This window comes from Aedes albopictus, chromosome 3, assembly GCF_035046485.1.
Source record: "Aedes albopictus strain Foshan chromosome 3, AalbF5, whole genome shotgun sequence".
NCBI classification, from domain to species: Eukaryota; Metazoa; Arthropoda; class Insecta; order Diptera; family Culicidae; genus Aedes; species Aedes albopictus.
The window spans coordinates 166,227,345-166,249,989 of NC_085138.1; the positions used below are offsets into that span (position 1 = coordinate 166,227,345).

The 22,645-nt window shown below is 41.8% G+C and overlaps 2 protein-coding genes across 3 annotated transcripts in view; both read left to right on the forward strand.

The window, feature by feature from the left end:
* Nucleotides 1-22,645, forward strand: part of LOC109402751 (neuropeptide SIFamide receptor) — a 772,929-nt gene that overhangs the window by 90,586 nt on the left and 659,698 nt on the right. The window lies entirely within an intron of this gene.
* LOC134289870 (uncharacterized protein K02A2.6-like) lies at nt 14,161-18,837 on the forward strand. Its single transcript, XM_062856540.1, has one exon. The coding sequence runs from the start codon at nt 14,389-14,391 to the stop codon at nt 18,679-18,681; it is 4,293 nt and encodes a 1,430-aa protein (XP_062712524.1). The 5' UTR covers nt 14,161-14,388; the 3' UTR covers nt 18,682-18,837.

Here is a 22,645-nt window from a genome sequence, read left to right on the forward strand (position 1 = left end):
GAATGCCTGAAGCAATTCATGGAGGATTACCACCCAGTTAACCAGTGATCTTATAACATGCTGTAAAAGATGGTAAAGTGGAGGCGATATGCGTACATTTTACATGCGCCTAAATGGAGGCATGCACGCATATGGCCTACACTTTATCATCTTATGCAACATCTTATACGATTAGTGGTTGTCTGGGCAATCTGGAGCAGACGAATTCGCTGGCATTATTTTTTACTTACTGAAGTTCACTCAGTTGCCCATGAGTGTATATATATGTATAAAATAAAAAAAAATGAATAAAATAAACGGCAATTTTAGAGTGATGGAGACGCATGGTCATTCCATACGTATATGAGCACAAGACTTGAAATTTTCAAAAAATGTAGCTCAAAAACGGTTTGATGAACATTCCTAATATTTTGATAAGTTATATAAACATATGTAAAATTTGCTAAAAAATATAAAAAAGTATAGTCGATGTGATCCAACATTGTGAAAATCATGAAAAACTGATATTTTGACTGTTTTTACATATCGAAGTTTAATATTTGTTTTCGCTATATTTTTTTTTCTTAAATCTAGAACCAATAATCTTTTCAGCCGTGAAAAAAAATTGCAACTCGGTCGATTGGTTCAAAAGTTACAGTATGCGGCAGGAAAAAATGCGAAAGTGTTTTTCAACTTCAAACCTCATTTTCGTCCATTTGTCGTTAACCAATCTATGTTTCAACGTTCCATGATCTCTAATAGGCTAGTTTTCTGAAAAGTTAATTAAAAATTTTCCCATTTTGGTCACTAACCTTTTCAGGGCGGTGCCTGAATCTGAAGACAAACAAAATTTTAAAACCGCAGAAAATCACACAAGTCGCTAAATTTCGTATCTGATAAAACAAAATCTTTAATTTTATCTACAATATCATCAAATATATGTACTTATTTCATCTAGTATGTGAAACTACATGTCTCTGGATCAGTGTGGTCTGGTAGTTCATCGAATTTAAGCTATTTTTTTACTGTTATAGTTAATTTGTTTAATGACCATTGGGCGCGCAGTTTATTGATACCCGCTTCAAATATGTTAATTTTTATTTTGGACAGCTAGAATATAGACATTGACTGATACACTGTAATGAAAAAATAGTCATATATATTTAAAATTTAGCGTGTACTAGTGCCTTGAATTTTTCGCATTTTTTCCTGCCGCACTCTGTATAACGGTTCGATAATAAAAAAAATGATGAAAAATGTGGTTTCGTTTTAGACCATTCTATTTTCAAAATGGTCACCCTGATACCGGAACAAAAAGTTACGGGTCTTATTATTTCTGGTAAACATTATTTCTACCGAATTTAAGCAATACCGGAACACATTTATTTTTCAGTCTTTTTTTTTCATTGAATGGCTGTATAGATTAACTTGAAAAAATCTCCAGAGAACCACCCAGATTCTAATCATCCTAAAATTCATGCGGAAAGTCTACAACATATTCTTAAAAAAATTAAGATTCCCGTTGAAAACCTGAGAGAATCCTTTATTTTTTCATGATGGTATCCAGAAATTTCTTTAAACATGTCCCCTTCAACTTATGCTATGCTGTTTTTTCATGTTTTTTTTTATAATTTGAACAGAAGTTTGAATATACAAGACTTTTTTTTCTATTGACTTATTGGGTTATTTACAGCCTTCATTGTTGATGTGATACAAAAAAAAAAAACAAAATTTTTAAAAACTTTTTTTTAACCCTATTGAACGGTTCTGTCCCCTTACCTTTCCAACTTGGCTTCGATAACTAGTGCGAGATGGGGAAACAGCCAGCCGAACATCGATGAGAGGTAGCATGGAGAGCATGCATCCAGTGCACAATGGTTAATCACCTCCAATTGTCCGAGAATCCTTTCGATAGGCAGCCATCTAAGTCCTGTGATTCTGTAGGCTCATGTTATCCGTCCTTAGGCACACCAAACACACGTTTTATCACAAAATTACATTTATTCGCGGACAAACTAACTTTATTTCAACGAGCACAAGTTTTATTCTTAATCTAACAATTGGCTTACATATCTAAACAAATTAAAATTGAGCACTCGGGAGTTGCACCCATTCCGGACTGTGGCCTATGTACTTCTGTCTGGGTTTCTGCTGGTAGATGAGTAGCAGACCTCCAATTACTCTCGTTCGGGAGAACTCCGACAACGCCGACCCTCCTGTTATCCTTATCACACGCATAGACGACGACGACAAGAACATCTCTCGTAATTCCAGGTAGCCAACACATCACAATCGCTCTCTGCAGATCCACGGGATGTAGGATCGTTTGGATGGTTTGTTGATACATCTCGCTTGGTAGAAATCGAAAGTGATTTACCGCACAACGGCGATAACTTTATGTGCAACCAGGGTTGAAGTGCGCTGGGGTGTTTGCGGTTGCAAACACCTATAATACCCATTTTTTTATTTTGACCTAAATATCATTTTCCGTCATCTAAAATCGATTTTAACGTGTTTTGGAAGATGATTTTTTTAATTCGTAATTTTGTGAATTTTGTTTTTTTTTAAATTTTTTTTGAACATCTCCAGACTTCTATTTTTTTCCTGGAAGCCTAGTTGGGATACCGATTTTTAAGACGAATGCATTTTGAGATTTTATAACTATTGTTGAAATATTTTTATTTTTCTCATGGAAAATTTTGTTTCCGTGTAATTTTAAGAAAACTAGTTTTAGAGTGTAGTCAACTCCCCAAAGCTCTTTTATTATGATAGAATGATTGGGAAAAAAATTAAAACATGGTAATGTAATACCAAAAACTTCTTTGAAACTACATGCTATAGAGATTTTGGTCTATTGTCAGAATTTCAATCGCATGAAAAGTGCTAAAAAAATTAATGAAATTCGCAAACAAGTTTTGAGTTCATCCTACTCGGTTGTTTTGGGTACGGAAACCAGTTGGAATGATAGTGTAAGAAGTGAAGAAGTTTTTGGTAACAACTATAATGTATACAGAGATGATCGTGATTTAACCCTTGCTCAAAGAATGTCTGGTGGTGGCGTCCTTATTGCAATATCCTCGAAATATAACTCCGAACTTATTGCTTCAACTAAATTTAGTGAATTCGAGCACGTGTGGGTGAAAACTCATATAGCCGGCGAAACACATATATTTGTGTCAGTTTATTTCCCACCTGATCAAGCTTGTAAATTAATGTATGAAAAGTTCTTCCAAAATGACGAGGAGATTATTTCACAATTTCCACCGCAATTCAAGGTACACGTTTATGGGGATTTTAACCAGCGTGATGCAGATTTTATTTGTGATTCAGAAAATGAATGTATTCTCCTACCAGTCGTAGGTGAGAATGAAACATTACTATTCATATTTGATAAAGCTGCCTGCCTAAGTTTAAACCAAATCAACCACGTAAAAAACCAACAGAATCGTTATTTGGACTTCTTATTAACAAACATATTTGATGACTTTTGTGTGGATGAATCTCCTTCGCCCCTATGGAAAAACGAAGCTTTTCACACTGCCATCGAGTTTTCCATATTTGTTCATAATAACCATAATCATAATACAGGTATGTTCCGTTTTTGTCACTATTCGTTTTTATCACTATCCGTGTTTGTCACTATCCGATTTCGTCAACATTCCATTCCGTTTTTGTCAACACTAAATTTTTTGTCAAATTTATTCCCTCGAATAAGAGTTATTTATAGCTTAACATTAATCTTGAGGCAATGCATCCATTAATGAAGTTGGAACAACTACCAAAGATGACATAGAAGACGTATACGCCACAGTAGCTTTCAACACAATTCAAATTCAGCTATAAATAATGTTAATTCATGCTTTCTCTCAATTTCTTATTTGAAAATGATAAAAATTAGACCAATAGTCCAAAAGAAAAATTAAATCGAGCCAATTTAATTAATGAAATTCTTACAGGAGGTGGCAGGAGGTAACACGTGAATATCAATATCATCATCAACAATTTGGCCGTTTTGTAAAATGGCTCAATCATTTTCCAAGTGTAACAAAAGTTGCTAATCATGATAGATCAATAATAGATGGGATGTGCATATAAAACCATCAAAGGACGCATTCGATTATCCGGCAATAGGAAAAAAATCACCATGGATAATCGAACACAATTGATGTCCCTTCCAGGGATTACTTAGGATGTCCATCTGGGTATTCCTCCAAGAACTTCTTTCTGAAGATCCTTCTCCTTTCTTCGTCTTATTATTATTCTTCTTCTTTACGGCTCTACGTTTCAACTGGAACTTGGCCTGCCACTCCAAGTGTAATTCAAGAACTTTAGCAGTTTAGGGCTTTCTTTGCCTGTCCTTGCCTGAATTTTTACACTGCAATCTTTTAAACAAGGCTTTTTAAGTGAAATAAATTTTACGTGATTTTGTACACGTTTTATTGAAATTATGCGATATGCTGAATTCTTCTCTCCTGGTCGCTATTTCTTTCCGACGGGGCTCAAACTTCTACCAGAGATCTCTATTGTTATCCACAGGACAGGCTATCAATGTCCAAATTTTCCAGACTGAAACAGCGTTAAATCTTTCAGAAATAAGTTTCTTAAAGAAGGAGGAGTCGAGGATCTTGGAAAACGATCTGGGGATTTCTCCAGCAACTCCTGAAGGGTTCCAAGAAGAAACAAAAAATCCTACAGAAATCCCATTAATTCTGAAAGTCGAGGAACAATTGGATGATTTCTTGAAAGAACTTCTACAGGATTCCTAGAAGGAATTTCTTAAGGATTCCCACAAGGAACTTCTGGAGGATCCTCAAGAATAACTCCCCGGAGATTTCTATACAGAACATCATCCCTGAAGAAACTTCTGGAGGATTTTAGGAAAGAATTCCTGGAAGATTACTAGACTAAACTTCTGGGAGATTCCCAGGAAATGCAGTAAGAAATCGGGGATAATTATTATTGTAATATTATTTTAATTAACTAGATTTTCAGCCCAAGGCTGGTTCATCTATAGTAATCATGAGGAAATAATATGGATGAAACAAAGAACCGTATTGGAAAATCTCTGAAAGTTGCAGTAGGTGTAGATGTTTCTACTGCGCATAAATACCAAAACAAAGTCAAAAAATATCATAAGAAAATTTTTAAAGAATCCAAGAAAGAACTTCTGATAAAATTCTAGAAAAACTGTTGAAGGAATCCCAGAAAGACCCCTGGAGAAATATCAGAAAAAAAAACTCCTGGAGGGATTTCAGAAAGCAGTCTTGGAAGAAATCCCGTAGGAAATTTTGAAGAAACGGAGAAACTCCTGTATTTCAAAAGTAAAATCTTGGCGAATCTCCAAAGCAACTCTTGGATGAATTTATGAACTAGGACTAAATCCCAGCATTGTTTTCTTAGCCCACCTTGTGCATTAGGGCCATTCCAGCCCCAAACCGCACACAACGCCAGCGAGCTGTTCCCAACATAATGCATAAGTATGGTTGATAAATTCCAATTCCTGGTGGAATATTTGAAGGGATCTCTAAAGAAACTCCAGGAAAAATTTAAAAAGAGACATCTAGGATGATTTCTGAACAAACCATAAGGGGCAGAACCTCTTTTCTCTAAAAATTCTTTAGGTGCCGTCCATAAATGACGTAGCATTTAAGGTGAGCGAGGGGGGAGTCTCTGATTATGCTACGAACCATGTTTTAGGTATGGGAAAAAATGCTACGAGGGGGAGGAGGTATCGAAAATCGTCTAAAAATGCTACGTCGTTTATGGACGACCCCTATCGAATTCGAAAAAATAAACAAGCGAATTGGTATAAGGAAACCTACAAGCATTCTGGAGGAACTTCTTGGAGAATCCATTATTCTGGAGAAAATACAAGTGATTGCTTAGAAAAATTCCTGGAGATTTTCTAAAAGTATCCTAGTGAATCCTAAAAGTATCCTAGTGCGAAAAAAACACGGCAGGCTGCGGTGGGCTGGGCACCTAGCTCGTATGCCGGAGGAACGACAAGCTAAAACCGTATTCAGCAGAGAACCAGGTAGGGGTCGTCGGCTTCGTGGTAGGCCGCGCACACGGTGGCTTTTTGCAGTTGAGGAGGTCCTAAGGGCTCTGAATGTTGAGGGTGACTGGAAGCGATTGGCCCAGGACCGAGACCAGTGGAGGCGAATGCTTCATTCGGCGTAGACTCATCGCTACGAGTTGTAGCCCATCAAGTATCTAGTACTATCCTAGTTGAAACTTCTATAGGAATCTGTTAAGATGAAAATCGTGAAGAAATGCGTTCCGGAAGGAAGTAAACATATCCTTTTTTGTTAGGATATCGAAATTACGTTCTTGTAGATTAATCATTCCTGGAAGGATGTCATATTCTAAAACGTCAATCCGGAACTGTAATATGTGCCATTATTGCGTTCAACGAAAATTTCCAAAACTGTGGTCACAAATGTGGTAAAAACCTCTTGTCGGCGTCACAGTCAGAAAATTGAAATTTGAACTGTGCTACCAAGATGTGCTAAAAAATATCAAAAACTATTAAATTTCATAATAAACTACATATTTTTACTTTTGGAATGTGTTTTACAGCAAATCTTCCAATTTATATAAACATGATGCAAAATATTTTGTCTAAGAAAATTATTCCGTTTTTATCACTATTCCGTTTTTATCAACTGAAAATCGCGGACCGTGTTGATAAAAACGGAACATACCTGTATATGGGAATATGAGGATGTCTATGACTACAATAATGCCGATTATGACAACATTAGAATTAAACTAAATAATACAAACTGGCAATCCGCTTTGAAACATTGCGAAGTAGACTGTGCCGTAGAGGTCTTTTATAACATTTTGATGGAAATAATTCATTCTGAGGTTCCACTCATAAGAAAGCGTCGAAATAATAGTTCTAAAAATCCAGTCTGGTTCAACAAGCAAATTATCAATTTAAAAAATCGAAAACAAAAATGTCACAAAGCTTACAGACAAAATAAAAATCAAGAAAATTTAGAAAAGTATTTGAGTGCATGTGATCATCTTAATTTAGCTGTATCGGCTGCACTTGAAGAGTATAACAGGAAAACAGAGAATGAAGTAAAATCGTGCCCCAAGAGATTCTTCAATTATGCAAAAACTAGGTTGAACTCGAGTATTTTTCCATCAAAAATGTCATTGGATGGCAAAGTAGGTGAAAATTCCGAGCAAATTTGCAACCTCTTCACGACCTTTTTCAAGGAAACTTTGTTGAAGTAGCAAAGATTACCAATCGTAGTAGCAGTTGCTAATCAAAGTAACAGCTGAAGTATTCAGTTTTTGACAGTATAAATAGCTGTAGTCATTAGCCAGTAAGTCATTCTTCAATAAACCATCAAGCGAGAAACATCAATCTTTCAATAGGTTGTGGGCCCAGTCTCGCCCACGGAAGAATCAAAAACCAATCAATTGGAGAAATTGAAGAGCCTGGAACCGATACCAACCGGGACGGAGAAGAAATCCACTACGGAGAACCTGAAACCCGAAGAGCCGTTGAAGTTCAAGATTTGAATCCGGGAGCAAGAATGACCACCAGTGCGAAAAAGGCTGGAATAGTTCAGTTCTCCGGAGACGGGTTCGACACCTGGAAGTTCCGTGTCGAGACCCAGCTGGCGGCTCAAGGCGTTCGGGATATCATAACGGTCGATCCCCCAGCGGATGCGGCGTCCGAAGATGTGAAGAAGGTTTTCCGGGAGAAGGATGACAGAGCGAAGGCATTGCTGGTTACATTCATTGCCGACAGTCACCTGGAATACGTCCGGGACAAGCCGACAGCGAAGATCATGTGGGAATCCCTGTCAAACACGTTCTCCAAGAAGGGATTTGCGTCACAAACCTACATTCGTCGATCCCTGGCTCTCCTCCGGATGGATGAAGGTACTGCGTTGGCCGATCACTTTCGGCGATTCGATGAACTCGTGCGGCAGCTGAAGGACGCCGGGGCGACTTTGACAGAACTCGATCAAGTGAGTCAACTTTTCATTTCGTTGCCGGCCTCCTATGATGTTGTGACAACGGCGATGGAAAACCTAGCGGATGACCAGATCAAGCTGGACATGGTGAAGGCTCGTTTACTGGCAGAGGAACGGAAGCGATTTGGAAGGGATGGCAGCGCGATGAATAATTCTGAAGGAATGGTTCTGGCGACAAAGGCGAAGAATACGTCGGAGGATGGTCCCAAATTTTCCGGAAAATGTTTTGGATGTGGATCATTTGGCCACAAACGTGCGGCCTGTCCTAAATCAAGAAACTATGCGCGAGCTCAAGCGGCAGAGATCCCGGTGGACCGAGAGGTGGCTTTGGTCTCTCCCGATGAACTAAACAAGTCTACGCGATACAAGGTGGAATGGATACTCGACTCTGGAGCAAGCAGGCATATGGCAAACTCGGACAAACTTTTTTCTTCGATTGTGGAGTTGACCAACCCGGTAACCATTGATAGTGCCAAAAATGCGGAATGTATGGAAGCCCTAAAGGAAGGAATTGTGAAGGGGAGGGTGGTCACTGAGAGCGGAAGACTGTCATTGAAGATCACTAAAGTGTTGTACGTCCCCAATCTCCGGTTCAATCTACTATCTGTAGCGGCGTTGCTGAAGGTTGGTGTACACGTGGAATTTCTACAGGATCGAGCAGTTCTGAGTAAGTTTGGAAATATTATCGGTGAAGCTATGATGCGCGGTAAATTGTTTTATCTCACGATGGATGTGGAAACAGAATCAGCTCTAACGGCAGGACCTGGAGAAATCAGTAATGTAGAAGGCTGGCAACGGCGGTATGCTCAACCGAGATACCAAAACGCGGAGAAGCTGCATCGTTCGAAAATGGTCCACGGAATGACGTTTACGAAAACCGCCAAAAAGTTTGGCGAAATGCGTGCGGAAAACGGATTTGCAAAACCAGCGGCAAGACCATTGACCCGGATCCACCGAAGTCCAACGAAGGCCATCAGAAGCAAAACTCCCGCTGAAATGTGGAACGGAGAAAAGCCAAAGGTGGATCATTTGCTCACATCCGGGAGTCAGGCGTTCTCTCGGATTCCGGGACAGAAGCGAACAAAATTGCATCCCATAGGACGCACAGGACAACGTTGCAAGATGCTGGGATATGCGCCATGTAGCGGTAATCGACTTTGTAATCCTTCAACAAGAAATCGGTTTGTGGCTCGAGATGTTTGGAAGAAGTCTGAAGATGAAGACCCAATGACACGCACAGTTGTTCCCCTAACGATTCCGGAAACACAAGAGAAAGAGGGGGAAATAACGCAAGCTGTAGGCGAGGTAAATCCCGATGAACAACCTGCACAAGCAGAAGCGATAGCAGAAATGTATTCCCTTGAGCTTCGAGATGGAATTGATGATCACCATGAAGAAGAAGATCAAGATACTGAGGATATTCTATCTGAAGATTCGACTGGCGAACCGAGTAACACGGAATCAGGAGCATCGGCATTCCCACCACAACTTAAAAGGAGTAACTTTCAGAATGAGACTGCTCCAAGGACTAGTGGTCGGGAGTGCAGGAAATCAGGTGGGTTAAAAGATTTTATTACTTCGTATGGATCGTTTTCTGCTGCCGATCATCCTTCTCAGATTACCGAAACGTTTTACCCCTATGATGAAATGAAGCACGATACGAACAGTCTTGGTCATCGCAAATACCAGAGGAATAAAAAACAATCAAATGGACGTGTGGACTTCGTTCCTGAGCGGCAAATCGGAAGAGAAGATACCAGGATGTCACGCCAACCCAGGAGAAGTAAAGAAATCAGCAGCGATAGCAATGTCATCAACAGAAGCAGAGTATATTACCATTTGACCGAGCGGATTGATGGCGGGCCTTGGAGAAACGAAGTTAAAATAGCCACTCCAAAGACAACCAGGGCACAGAAGGAAGTCACGCAAAAGGCAGCAGAACGAATTCAGTTTGCCAACGGGCTCAACTTCAATCATCAACCTTCGGAGCAAAATGGGAATAGAATTAAGCAACTGAGAGGGGGTGTTGAAGTAGCAAAGATTACCAATCGTAGTAGCAGTTGCTAATCAAAGTAACAGCTGAAGTATTCAGTTTTTGACAGTATAAATAGCTGTAGTCATTAGCCAGTAAGTCATTCTTCAATAAACCATCAAGCGAGAAACATCAATCTTTCAATAAACTTATAGTAAATTTTCGGATGCAGATCGTGATTTTGAATATTTCACACATTTTCCTGATTTGACCAGCGATATTGGTGTCAACCAAATTTTGTTACGGGACATAATGACAGGTCTGAAAGATTTAGATGCCAACAAAGGATCAGGACCAGATGGGATTTCACCGAGATTTCTGAAAAACTTGGCAACTGAATTTGCAGCGCCATTATTTTGGCTTTTTAACAAATCACTTGAAACTGGAATGTTTCCGAATGAATGGAAAAAATCATTTCTCATACCCATCTATAAATCTGGGAAAAATCTGATGTTCGTAATTATCGGGGAATTGCGATTATTTCATGCATTCCAAAACTTTTTGAATCTATTATAAACAAAAGTGTATTTAATCAAATAAAACATAGAATAACAAATGCACAACATGGTTTTTTCAAAGGCCGCTCAACTACTACTAATTTATTAGAATTTGTAAATTACACCTTAGCCGCAATGGACAAAGGTAACTACGTCGAATCACTTTATACTGACTTCAGTAAGGCATTCGACAAACTTGACATTCCTATGCTGATTTTCAAGCTTGATAGATTGGGAATTGAATTGAGACTTTTGAAATGGATCGAATCGTATTTAACCAACCGAAAACAGATAGTAAAATTTGAGGGGAAAAAATCACACCCTATCAATGTATCATCAGGAGTTCCCCAGGGATCACATTTAGGACCTTTACTTTTTATATTATTTGTTAACGATATTTCTTACATTCTTAAGCATCTAAAAATTTTAATATACGCTGACGATATGAAACTTTTTATGGAAATCACAAACGAAAAAGACGTGGACACGTATCTAAGGGAAATATGTATTTTCGATCAATGGTGTAATAAAAGTCTACTGCAGTTGAACGTCAAAAAATGTAATTTGATTACGTTCAGTAGGAAACATAGCATACCGCCTATAACTGTATCTCTAGGAAATCAAGTAGTTGTAAAGTGTGACAGAATTAGAGATTTAGGAGTTATTCTTGATTCTAAGTTAGCATTCACTGACCATTATAATGCCATAATCCATAAAGCAACCAATATGCTGGGTTTTATAAAGCGTTTCGGATACAATTTCAAGGACCCTTATACGATTAAAACATTGTATATAGCTTATGTTAGATCGGTTTTAGAATACTGTAGTATAGTTTGGTCTCCCTATATGATAACACATGAAGAACGAATTGAATCAATACAAAAACAGTTTCTCTTATATGCTTTACGCAATCTAGGCTGGACCACATTTCCGTTGCCTTCATATAAGGCACGATGCTTGCTTATAGATATCCAGACTTTGAAGGAACGCCGAGAATTTACTATGGTCTCATTTGTAAATGATATTGTATCGCAACGCATTGACTCGGCAAATCTACTATCGTGTATAAATTTTTATGCTCCAACTAGACTATTGAGAAATAGAAATCTATTTGCTTTAAACAATCATCGAAGGGATTATGCCAAATTTAGTCCTTTGAATCGAATGATGTCTCTTTATAATCAGCACTGTGTATCAATTGATTTGACCATATCACGAACAAATTTGAGGAAATATTTCAACTCTTTAAGAAACAATTATATAGATACAGCGATATAGATACAGCCTTAAGTATATATGTAGTTTACGTTATGATTGACGAAATAAATAAATAAATAAAAAGGAAATAAATAAAAAGGAATTGTTGTGATTCAATATAAACGAAACATTGACATCTAAAGAAGTGATCAAAACATCATTTTTTCAATGCTTAAAAAAATGTAGAAGGCGCTAAAAACCGTTTTGAGATAAATAGGACAATCAGCCATAATATAAACGTTATATAAATATAAACGTTTTGATTGCCTATTAAACACGTGTAAGATGAACAAATTGAGATTTGAATTATGAAAAGAAATCCACGTGCTCCGGTAAGATTCGAACCCACGACTCCCAATTCACTAGACGGGCGCTTCTTTCCTCCAAGCTACGGAGTCACTTGACCATCTCCATCTGTTCGCGCCCAAACCGCTCCGGCAGCCACGTGGTCAACAACTTCTTCAACCGATCACAGCAATCCCTATTATTGTGTCGAGGACGCCGAACCACGCACCACCGCATCGACGTCATCACCATGGCAGCAGCTTCGGGAAGGTTCCAAACTGCTGTCATGGCCTATAAAACCACCAATTTGCTAGCGTAGCCATACAGTCCATTCCGACCTGGCGAAAGGTCAACAACATCAGTGAATAAACGTTAGTTTAAAAATACCCGTTTTACTTACCGTCATCTTTCCGAGGAAAGGCCAACCCCTGACCATTTCCTTTGTGGCAACCAGGCGCCCCAACACCATCTCCAGAAGGCTCAGAGGAGGCTTGATTAGCCTAAGCAAAAATCGAGGAATTGACAATTGACGGTCGAGAGTCCGACGGCACACTAATTGTCATACCGATAAGTCATCGGGTAGACAGTCAGTGCCCGAAGTTCACGACGATTTTCGAAAAATGATTCCTCTCCCGCTTTGACATTCATGCACACTGCACACAACAGAGATGTGTAGATGTTCATCTAATTCCATCCGAAGGAGTTTGGATTGTGAAAAAGAAACAAACCATGTGCATTAGTGGAATCGAGTTCAGTTCTGTGCCTTCAGGGGACGGAGATGGTCAGGTGGCTCCGTAGCTTGGAGGAAAGAAGCGCCCGTCTAGTGAACTGGGAGTCGTGGGTTCGATTTCCACCGGAACACGTGGATATCTTTTCATAATTCGAACCTCAATTTGTTCATCAAACACGGGTTTCGGTTGTCTGCAAGAATTTCAAAACATTTAAATATTGTATTTTTGAAAGATATTGAATCCTAGTTTTCAGGAAAATATGTTGAAATAGCTTTATTATGTTTAGGTACAAAAAAGTTGTAGAAGGATTAGTTTTTTTTTCAAGTTTTTATGGTCTCGGGACCAATTTGGTACCCATTTTTTATATTTTTATCAAAAAAATCAGGAATTATGAATGTTACATCAAATTTTCTGTATAAATATTCAAAGATGTATGTTTTCAAGTTTTTGAGATAAGATTTTTCGAAAATAAATGGTCAAATTTTCCCTCACAAGACACTTTTTAAATTTGATTACACCCGAACCTCAATTTAGGTAACGAGTCGGGACCGCCTAAACAGAATTTTTATCTAAATGGATTCATTACCTAAATAGATTCAGCTCATTACCTAAATGGATTTCAAGGTTGCAAAGAAGTTTGAGAAGGGCAAGTGGCTTTCAGATTAAAGTCAGAAGAATTTCAAGAGAGTTTTAGGGGAGGGGGATCAGAGGCGTTTCCAGGCGTATCAGGGTGTTTCAGGGCGTTTCAGGAGGTTTCAGAGGGCGTTTAGGGGGCTTTATATGCTCTCAGGTGAGCTTCACGGGAGTTTCGCAGGCGTTCCAAAGCGTTTCAAGGCGTTTCAAGGCGTTTCAGGAGGTTTCAGAAGTATTTTGGGGGGCTTCAGAGGCTTTTAGATGCGTTTCGCATGGATTTCATTTGTGTTTCAAGGCGTTTCAGGAGGTTTCACGCAGGCTTTGTGGGGCTTCAGAAACTCTGAGGTGAGCTTCGCGGAGGTTTCATGGGGGTTTCAAGGCGTTTTATGGCCTTTCAGGAGGTTTCAGGAGGTTTAAGTGTGCCTTCAGAGGGTCGAAATTGAATTTGACGGAGGTTTAAAAGGGATTTTTGAGGCATTTTAAAGCATTTCATAGCGTTTCGAGGCATTTCATGTCGTTTTAATGTGTTCCAGGGCGTTTCAGGAGGTTTAAAGGGGCTTAAGAGGCTCGAAGGTGAATTTCACGGAGGTTTCATGAGGGTTTTAGATGTGCTTTAAAGCGTTTCAATGCGTTTCAGGAGATTTCACAGAGATTTTAGGGGGCTTTAGAGGATCTCAGGTAAATTTCACGGAGGTTTTATAGGGATTTCAGAGGCCTTTCAAAGCGTTTCAAGGCGTTTCTGTTGGAGACTAACATAGTAGCCAACCATCGATCAGTTGTTGTCCAAGCAATCATCGCTCATCCTTGGCAACCGTAGCAACCACCAATCAACCTAACAACTTGACACTATATAAGTACCCGTACCTGTGAACTCTATTCATTCTGTACCTACCACTCGAACAATAAAGACTAGTAGTAAAGTACAACAGTTGGCGACGAGGTAATCAAGAAATCAACGCTCAAGAGGAAGAACCATGGCACCACCTGGCGGAGACAGCGAAACTCTGATGCAGCAAATTGTCCGGCAGAACCAGCAGATGGCAGAGCAAAACGCGCGGTTGATGGTCTTGCTGGAGCGATTCGGCATTCAAGAAGGCTCCGGATCCGGCCGATCTTCAAGCAACCCGGAATTCATCATCGAATCTCTGGCATCGAACATCCACGAGTTCTCCTACGACCCGGACAATGGCCAAGTTTTCGACCGGTGGTATCGCAAGTACGAGGATCTCTTCCTAAAGGACGGTGCGAAATTGGACGATGCAGCGAAGGTACGTTTGCTCCTGAGAAGCCTCAGTGTCAACGTTTTCGACCGTTACGTCAATTTCGTGCTTCCGAAACATCCCCGTGAGTTCACCTTCGAGGAAACTGTCAAGAAACTCAAGGAATTGTTCAGCATCCGGATTTCGCTCTTCAGCAAACGGTACCAATGCTTCCAGCTGACGAAGAACGATGCGGACGATTATGTGACTTACGCGGGAAAAGTTAACAAGGCCTGTGAAGATTTTGAACTGAACAAGCTAACTTCAGACCAGTTCAAGAGCTTGGTTTTCATTTGCGGACTTCGCTCAACGAAGGACGCGGACATCCGGACGCGGCTACTCTCGAAGCTTGAAACGAACGCCGACGAAGATTGCAAACTCGAATCGCTCATCACGGAATGTCAACGTCTTCAAAATCTCAAGCATGATACCGCTATGGTGGAACAGAAGCATACTTCGATCAGCTCCGTCTGCGCAGTCAAACAGAAGAAGCCTCAATCGAACCCATCTGGACCGAAAACCAAACCTAGTGGCAAATCAAGCACCCCGAAGACACCCTGTTGGCAGTGCGGCGGTATGCACTTCGTTCGCGATTGTTCGTTCTCAAACCACGTTTGTAAGGACTGCAAGCAAACCGGACATAAAGAGGGCTACTGCGGCTGTTACTCAGCGAAGACATCTACCAAGAAGAAGAAGTCGAAGGTCAACGGTGTTTTCGCGATCAACCAGGTTAGTAGTGAGTCCCGGCGGAAGTTCCTGACCGTGAATATCGATGGATCTGAAGTGACGCTGCAGTTTGACACGGCTTCGGACATCACCATCATCTCTCGGAAAATCTGGAACAAATGTCTTGGATCCCCTCAACTGCTTCCCACAACAAGAGCAGCAACAACAGCGTCTGGCAAGCCTCTTCAGCTTCTTGGTGAACTTCAAAGCGCAATCACACTTGGAGGTGTCACCAAACCAGGAAAACTTTACGTGGCCAGCAACAATCTCAACCTGTTTGGCCTGGAATGGATCGACTTGTTTGGACTATGGGACAAGCCATTGTCGGCGATCTGCAATCAAGTTCACGCCGATCAACCCAACGCAATCCAGCACTACAAGGCAAGATTCCCAGACGTTTTCCGGCAAGGTTTAGGACACTGCACAAAAACCAAGGTACGCCTGTTCCTGAAACCCGGAGCTATGCCAGTCTACAAACCGAAACGGCCTGTACCATTCACATCCGTGGAGAAAGTCGATGCAGAACTGGACCGTCTTCAACAACTGGGTATCATCACCCCGGTTGACTTTTCCCAGTGGGCTGCACCAATCGTAGTGGTCAAGAAACCAGGAGGAAAGATTCGGATCTGTGCCGATTATTCAACCGGTCTGAACGCCGCCCTGGAGTCGAACAACTACCCGCTGCCAGTTCCCGACGACATCTTCAGCAAGCTCAACGGATGCAAGTATTTCAGCATAATCGACCTTAGTGATGCCTATCTGCAAGTAGAAGTGGATGACGACTCGAAAAACTTGCTGACCATCAATACACACCGTGGACTATTTCGTTTCAACCGGCTAGCACCTGGGGTGAAGTCGGCTCCAGGAGCATTCCAGCAGCTGATGAACACGATGATCGCAGATATCCAAGGTGTCGAATCGTTCCTGGATGACCTGATGGTATTCAGCAAAACCGAGAAGGAGCATCGTGAAATCCTCACCGCTCTTTTTCAACGACTGCAAGAGTATGGCTTCATCCTCCGTGAAGAAAAGTGCAACCTGCTACAGCTTCAAATCAAGTATCTTGCACACATCGTTGACGAATCTGGACTACGACCGGATCCTGCCAAAATCGAAGCCATTGTCAAGATGCCTGCTCCCAGCGACATTTCCTGTCTACGATCGTTCCTCGGTGCGGTGAATTTCTATGGCAAGTTCGTATCAGAAATGCACCAGCTACGAAGACCACTCGACGCGCTTCTCAAGAAGGATGCCAAGTTCGTTTGGAACAACGACTGCCAGAAGTCTTTCCTGAAGTTCAAAGAAGTGCTCCAGTCAGATCTTCTCCTAACGCATTACGACCCGACTCTGGACATCATCGTAGCAGCGGACGCATCCCAGTCAGGAATTGGAGCCTGCATCATGCACAAGTTTCCCAACGGCGCTCTCAAAGCGGTGGCACATGCATCCCGTTCCCTCACCGATGCTGAAAAACGTTACGGACAGGTGGAGAAGGAAGGTCTAGCCCTGGTATTCGCTGTAACGAAGTTCCACCGGATGTTACTTGGACGCAAGTTTACGCTACAAACGGATCATCAGCCGCTCTTGAGGATATTTGGATCGAAAAAGGGGATTCCAATCCACACCGCCAATCGCTTACAACGCTGGGCACTGACGCTTCTGTGTTACGATTTCGACATCCAGTATGTATCCACCACCCAGTTCGGAAATGCCGATGTTCTTTCCCGTCTCATCAGCGGCCATTCAAGACCGGAGGAAGATTTCATCATCGCTTCAATCCAACTGGAAGATGACATTGAAGTACCTCTTCAAGAAGCAGTCGGATTACTTCCTGTGACGTTTGACATGGTACGTAGCACTACAACGAAATGCTCCGTTCTCCAGCAAGTTGTCAAACACATCGAAAATGGATGGCCTACTCACATCAAGGACATTACAAACCCCGATGTTCGACCGTTCCACACCCATCAGGACGCCTTGGAATTGGTAAAGGGATGTGTTATGCTTGGAAACCGATTGGTGATTCCTGAAACATTGCGAAAACGGATTCTGAAGCAGCTCCATAGAGGACATCCAGGGATGGAAAGGATGAAAGCTCTCGCTAGAAGTCACGTCTACTGGCCCAAGATCGACGACAGCATTTCCGATTACGTCAAGCAGTGCGACAAATGCGCTACTCATTCGAAGACACTTCCGAAAGTTCCTCTTCAATCATGGCCGCTCGCACAATCTCCTTGGGAACGCATCCACATAGATTTTGCTGGTCCAGTCAACGGCCTGCATTTTCTTGTGGTAATCGACGCCTTTTCCAAGTGGCCGGAAATCAGCATTGTACGCTCACCGACCACAGCAGCAGTCATCAATTTCCTTGACGAAGTGTTTGCTCGCTTTGGAGTTCCAATCACCATCGTATCCGACAACGGCACACAATTTACATCGGCGCAGTTCGCGGAATTCTGCAAGAAGAACGGAATCCAACATTTGAGAATCTCTCCGTATCATCCGCAGTCGAACGGCCAGGCGGAACGCTTTGTAGAAACCTTGAAGACGGCGTTGCTCAAGATTAACGAGGGGGAAAAGATCTCCGAATCACTGCAAACCTTCCTTCAAGCCTACAGAACAACCCCAAGTCGTACCCTGAATGGAAAAACTCCGTCTCAGCTGATGATCGGAAGGAACATGCGCACAGTCCTGAGTCTACTCCAACCACGACAGCCGATGATCCCAATCATCAATCAACGACAAAATGACCAGTTCAACCGGAAACATGGCGTAGTACCTAGGAATCTACAAGCTGGTGATGCAGTTTATGCCAAGGTCTACCAATCCAATTCAAAATGGAAATGGGCTCCCGGAGTCATTATTGAAGTCATTGGGCAAGTAAACTTCAACGTTCTATTGGACGAATGGCATGGCCGACGGAAGTTGATCCGTTCACATGCCAACCAAATCAAGCATCGCTTTGACGTCCAACAACCAACAAGGGAACCAACGGAGAAATCTTCCCTCAACATATTCGTGGACGAGTTTGGTCTGCAGGATAATTTCCAACAAAATGAAGTCACTACCGTTGCTCCTCCAGAACCAGCACCAGACCAAGAAGTTTCCATTGATGCCACCGTGGATGCCACTGATGATGACGAAGCAATACCAGAAATCGAAGTAAGCCTGCCGGAATCAATCCAGCATGCACAACCTGATGAGGAAGCCTCTACGAGTCGGCCCAGGCGAATGATCCAGATGCCATCTAGACTGGAACCCTTCCTAGTATTCTGGAAATAAGAAGGGAGGAATGTTGGAGACTAACATAGTAGCCAACCATCGATCAGTTGTTGTCCAAGCAATCATCGCTCATCCTTGGCAACCGTAGCAACCACCAATCAACCTAACAACTTGACACTATATAAGTACCCGTACCTGTGAACTCTATTCATTCTGTACCTACCACTCGAACAATAAAGACTAGTAGTAAAGTACAACAGTTTCAATCAGTTTCAGGGCGTTTCAGGAGGCTTCACAGGGAAGTTAAGGGGCTTCAGAGGATCTTAGGCGAATTTCATGAAGGTTTTAAAGGGGTTCTAGAAGCATTTCAAAGCGTTTAAGGGCGTTTTAATGCGTTTTAGGGCTTCCCAGGAGGTTTCAGGAGGGTTTTAGGGGGCTTCAGAGGCTCGCAGGCGATTTTTTCGTAGGATTCATGAAGGTTTCAGAAGCGTTTCAAAGCGTTTCATGGCGTTTCGAAGCGTTACAATGCGTTTTCACGGAGTTTTAATGAGGGTTTGAGAGGTGGTTCAAGTGTTTCAAGGCGTTTCAATGCATTTCAGAGTGTTTCAGGAGGTTTCACAGGGGTTTTAGGGGGCTTCAGAGGTGCTCAGGGGCATTCCACGGAGGTTTTATAGGGCTTTAAGAGGCGTACAATGATACATATTGCCCATTTTACTGGCATTTTACCAGGTTAGCTGGTATGTCTGAAACATACGGGAAAAACTTGTAATTAGAAGGCACGAAATGTTGCCAATTGGCAAATTGAGAGATGAAATTTGTGAAAAATTACTAATTAGACACCAGCAAAACAAACTGCCTGGTGGCTAGGTATGCGGAGTGCGAGAGTAAGTCTCGGCTTCATATAAATAACTCGCTCGCACTTGTAGGTAGTGGGCACAAACAGGAGTGTGTTGTGGATTGGCATCTAAGCCGAAAAGAGAGATGAGTTTGTGAAATAGGAGTGTTCACGGTGCGGCTTCGGAGTCAGTTTGGCTTTCTATTCCGCAGAACCATTACTTGTTCTGTGGCTTAGATGGTTAAAGCGCCGGTCTAGCGAATACGGAGTCGTGGGTTCGAATCCCACCAGAACGCGATTTTTTTCACAAATTTCATCTCTCAATTTGCCAATTAGCAACATTTCGTGCCTTCTAATTACAAGTTTTTCCAGTTTAAGAGGCGTTTTGAAGCGTTTTAAAGCATTTCAAGGCGTTTCAGGGCGTCCCAGGAGGTTTCAGTTGGGTTTCAGTTGGGTTTCAGGGGGCTTCAGAGGCTCGCTGGTGAATTTCTCGTAGGTTTCAAAGGGGTTTCAGAGGTGTTTCAAAGCGTTTCAAGGCGTTCTAGGAGGTTTCACAGGGGTTTTAAGGGGCTTCAGGGGCTCTTTGATGACTTTCAGCAGGTTTTAAAGGCGGTTTAGAGACATTTTAAAGTGTTTCGAAGCGTTTCAGGGCGTTTCAGGAGGTTTAGGGGGCCTAAATGGGGCTTCGGAGGCTCGCATGTTTCACGGAGTTTTCATGGGGGTTTCAGAAGCGTTTTAAAGCGTTTAAAGGCGTTTCAAAGCGTTTCAGGACGCTTCAGGAGGTTTCACAGGAGTTTTAGGGGGCTTCAGAGGCTCTCGGGAAAATTTTACTGAGGTTCATAGGGTTTTTAGATGTGTTTCAGAGCGTTTCAAGGCGTTTCCATGAGTTTAAGGGCGTTTCAGGGCGTTTTATCAGATTTCACAGGGGCTTTAGGAGGCTTCAGAGGCTCTGAACTGAATTGCATGGAGGTTTTGTAGAGATTTTAGAGGCGTTTCAACGCGTTTCAAGACGTTTCAAGGGTTTTCAATGCCTTGCAGGGCGTCCCAGGAGGTTTAAGGAGGGTTTTAGGGGGCTTCAGAGGCTCGCAGCTGAATTTCTCGCAGGGGTTTCAGAGGCGTTTCAAAATGTTTCAAGACGCTTCAAAGCGGTTCAAGAGGGTTAAGGGTGCCTCAGAGGCTCATGGGGTTTCATGGAGGTTTTAGAGGCGATTCAAAGCGTTTCAAGGTGTATCAATGCGTTTCAGGGCGTTTCAGGAGGTTTCAGAGTGGTTTCGAGGGGGTTCAGAGGCACTCAGGTAAATTTCATGAAGATTTCATGGGAGTTCTGGAGGCGTTTCAAAGCATTACAAGGTAGCTTAATGGTCTTCAGAGCGGTTTCAGGAGAATATAGAAGCCCATTTAACTTTTTCTATGTTACGTAATTCTCTTAGGGATAACCAAATACGTTAGAAGATCCAATGACCTATACTCAAGGAAGTTCTTGGAGATCCTCAAACGAACTCATCACTTGATAGCACATACATAGCTACATGAGGCTGTGTAAGCATAAATTTCATTCATAATGCCTAAATAGACCACTGATTACACTTGTAGATCACATGTCCTTAAATCCAGGGAGTTCTCGGATAATCCTATACAACCATAGAACCACCACTTGATAGAACATAGATGCCTGGGGCTGTGTGAGTATAAACCTCATTCTTAATGCTCCTAGATACAACTAGTAGCCCTCGTAGATTCGATGACCTATACTCAAGGGAGTTCTTGGAGACCCTTGACCTTCCGTAACTCACGCAGTTGAATACCTGCGTCAGCACCACGCTAATGCTGAGTACAAATAGCGAGATTTTTTCAACGTGTTGTACAAAGTACAACAGCGCGATCGCTCGAGGGTTAAAGATCAACTGGCGTTCTCAGTCTAGGGAAATTTCCGAAAAAGGTTTGGAAGTGTTTAGTTTTCTAAATTAGATACGTCAAGAACATTTTAATTCAAATCGTTAAGGATGATGTAGATTCATGTAAACTTCGGAAAATTATAATCTACTTTCTTCACAGGATCACCAATTTTGCTATAGTCGCACTCAACAAGCTGCCACATACTTCCGGGGGTACCGATGAAACATCATTCATGGAGAACGCCGATGGCCAAGGGAACGGAACCAAGCTCATGGAAGTTTTTTAGTCCCTCCCGCCAGTATATTTTTTTTTGCTCCTGTGGCCAACCATTTTCCATGTCAGAATTGGGAATGCAAAGGATATTTTATACCAACACGTCAGGCCGTCCAACCTCCCTGGTTACGTTCGTAGGTCGTCAACGTCGCCGTGCAAGCCCAGAGCTACCATCGTCGTCGTCGTCCGAGGGCTTAAATAGAGTTCGAGTGCACAAAACGGAAAGGTGTTGCCGGAGAGACACGATAAAAACATGAAAGCTCCCGCTCGTTTGTACATGAGCTTACGAGTTAGGTAGGTACTAGGTAGGAACCGTACATATTCGGGATGGCCGTTCGTTCTGCTACTGCAGTTTAACTAGGCCATGGTCGTGACCGATTTTCAGGCGGCTCGTTTTTCCCGCTGCTAACTGGCGTGGCGTGGTGCAGTTTGCCATTCAGCGCAGCAAATTGAGAGATATTGGTAGGCGAGGTATGCATGTATGTGGGTTCATGGCTCCTCCGTATATGACGAGGAATTCCGGAATCGACCACCGCAGGCTGCCGCCATGCCGTCCGTAGGTCAATGACTAATGACTCTAATTTTGTGTAACATGCAGAATGGAACCCACAGAAGAAGGGACACGTTACTCTTCATTAACCCAAACGGAAATGACTTTCCGTGCAAAAGTTTTGGCTGTGAGGAGAAATGAAAGACTATGGACACATTCTACGGGCCCCGTATCATCAATACCAATTTTTCAAAGTTGAGTTATGGCATATTTGATATTTTTATCACATTCTACATTACTTTTGTCATCTAAAAATGTATTCGACATGATATTAGTGTGACAATAAATATAAATTGAACGACGATTAGGATTAACATTAAAATCGTGATTTTAAGTCTTTTAAGCACACTTTTCATCCAAACTATCGTATTTTAAACACCAACACACTGATTTTTCAAAAGTCTTCCATCATTTGTAGATAAATGTATGCAGATTTTTTAGCATAAAAAGATTTTTAATCGGAAAACTTT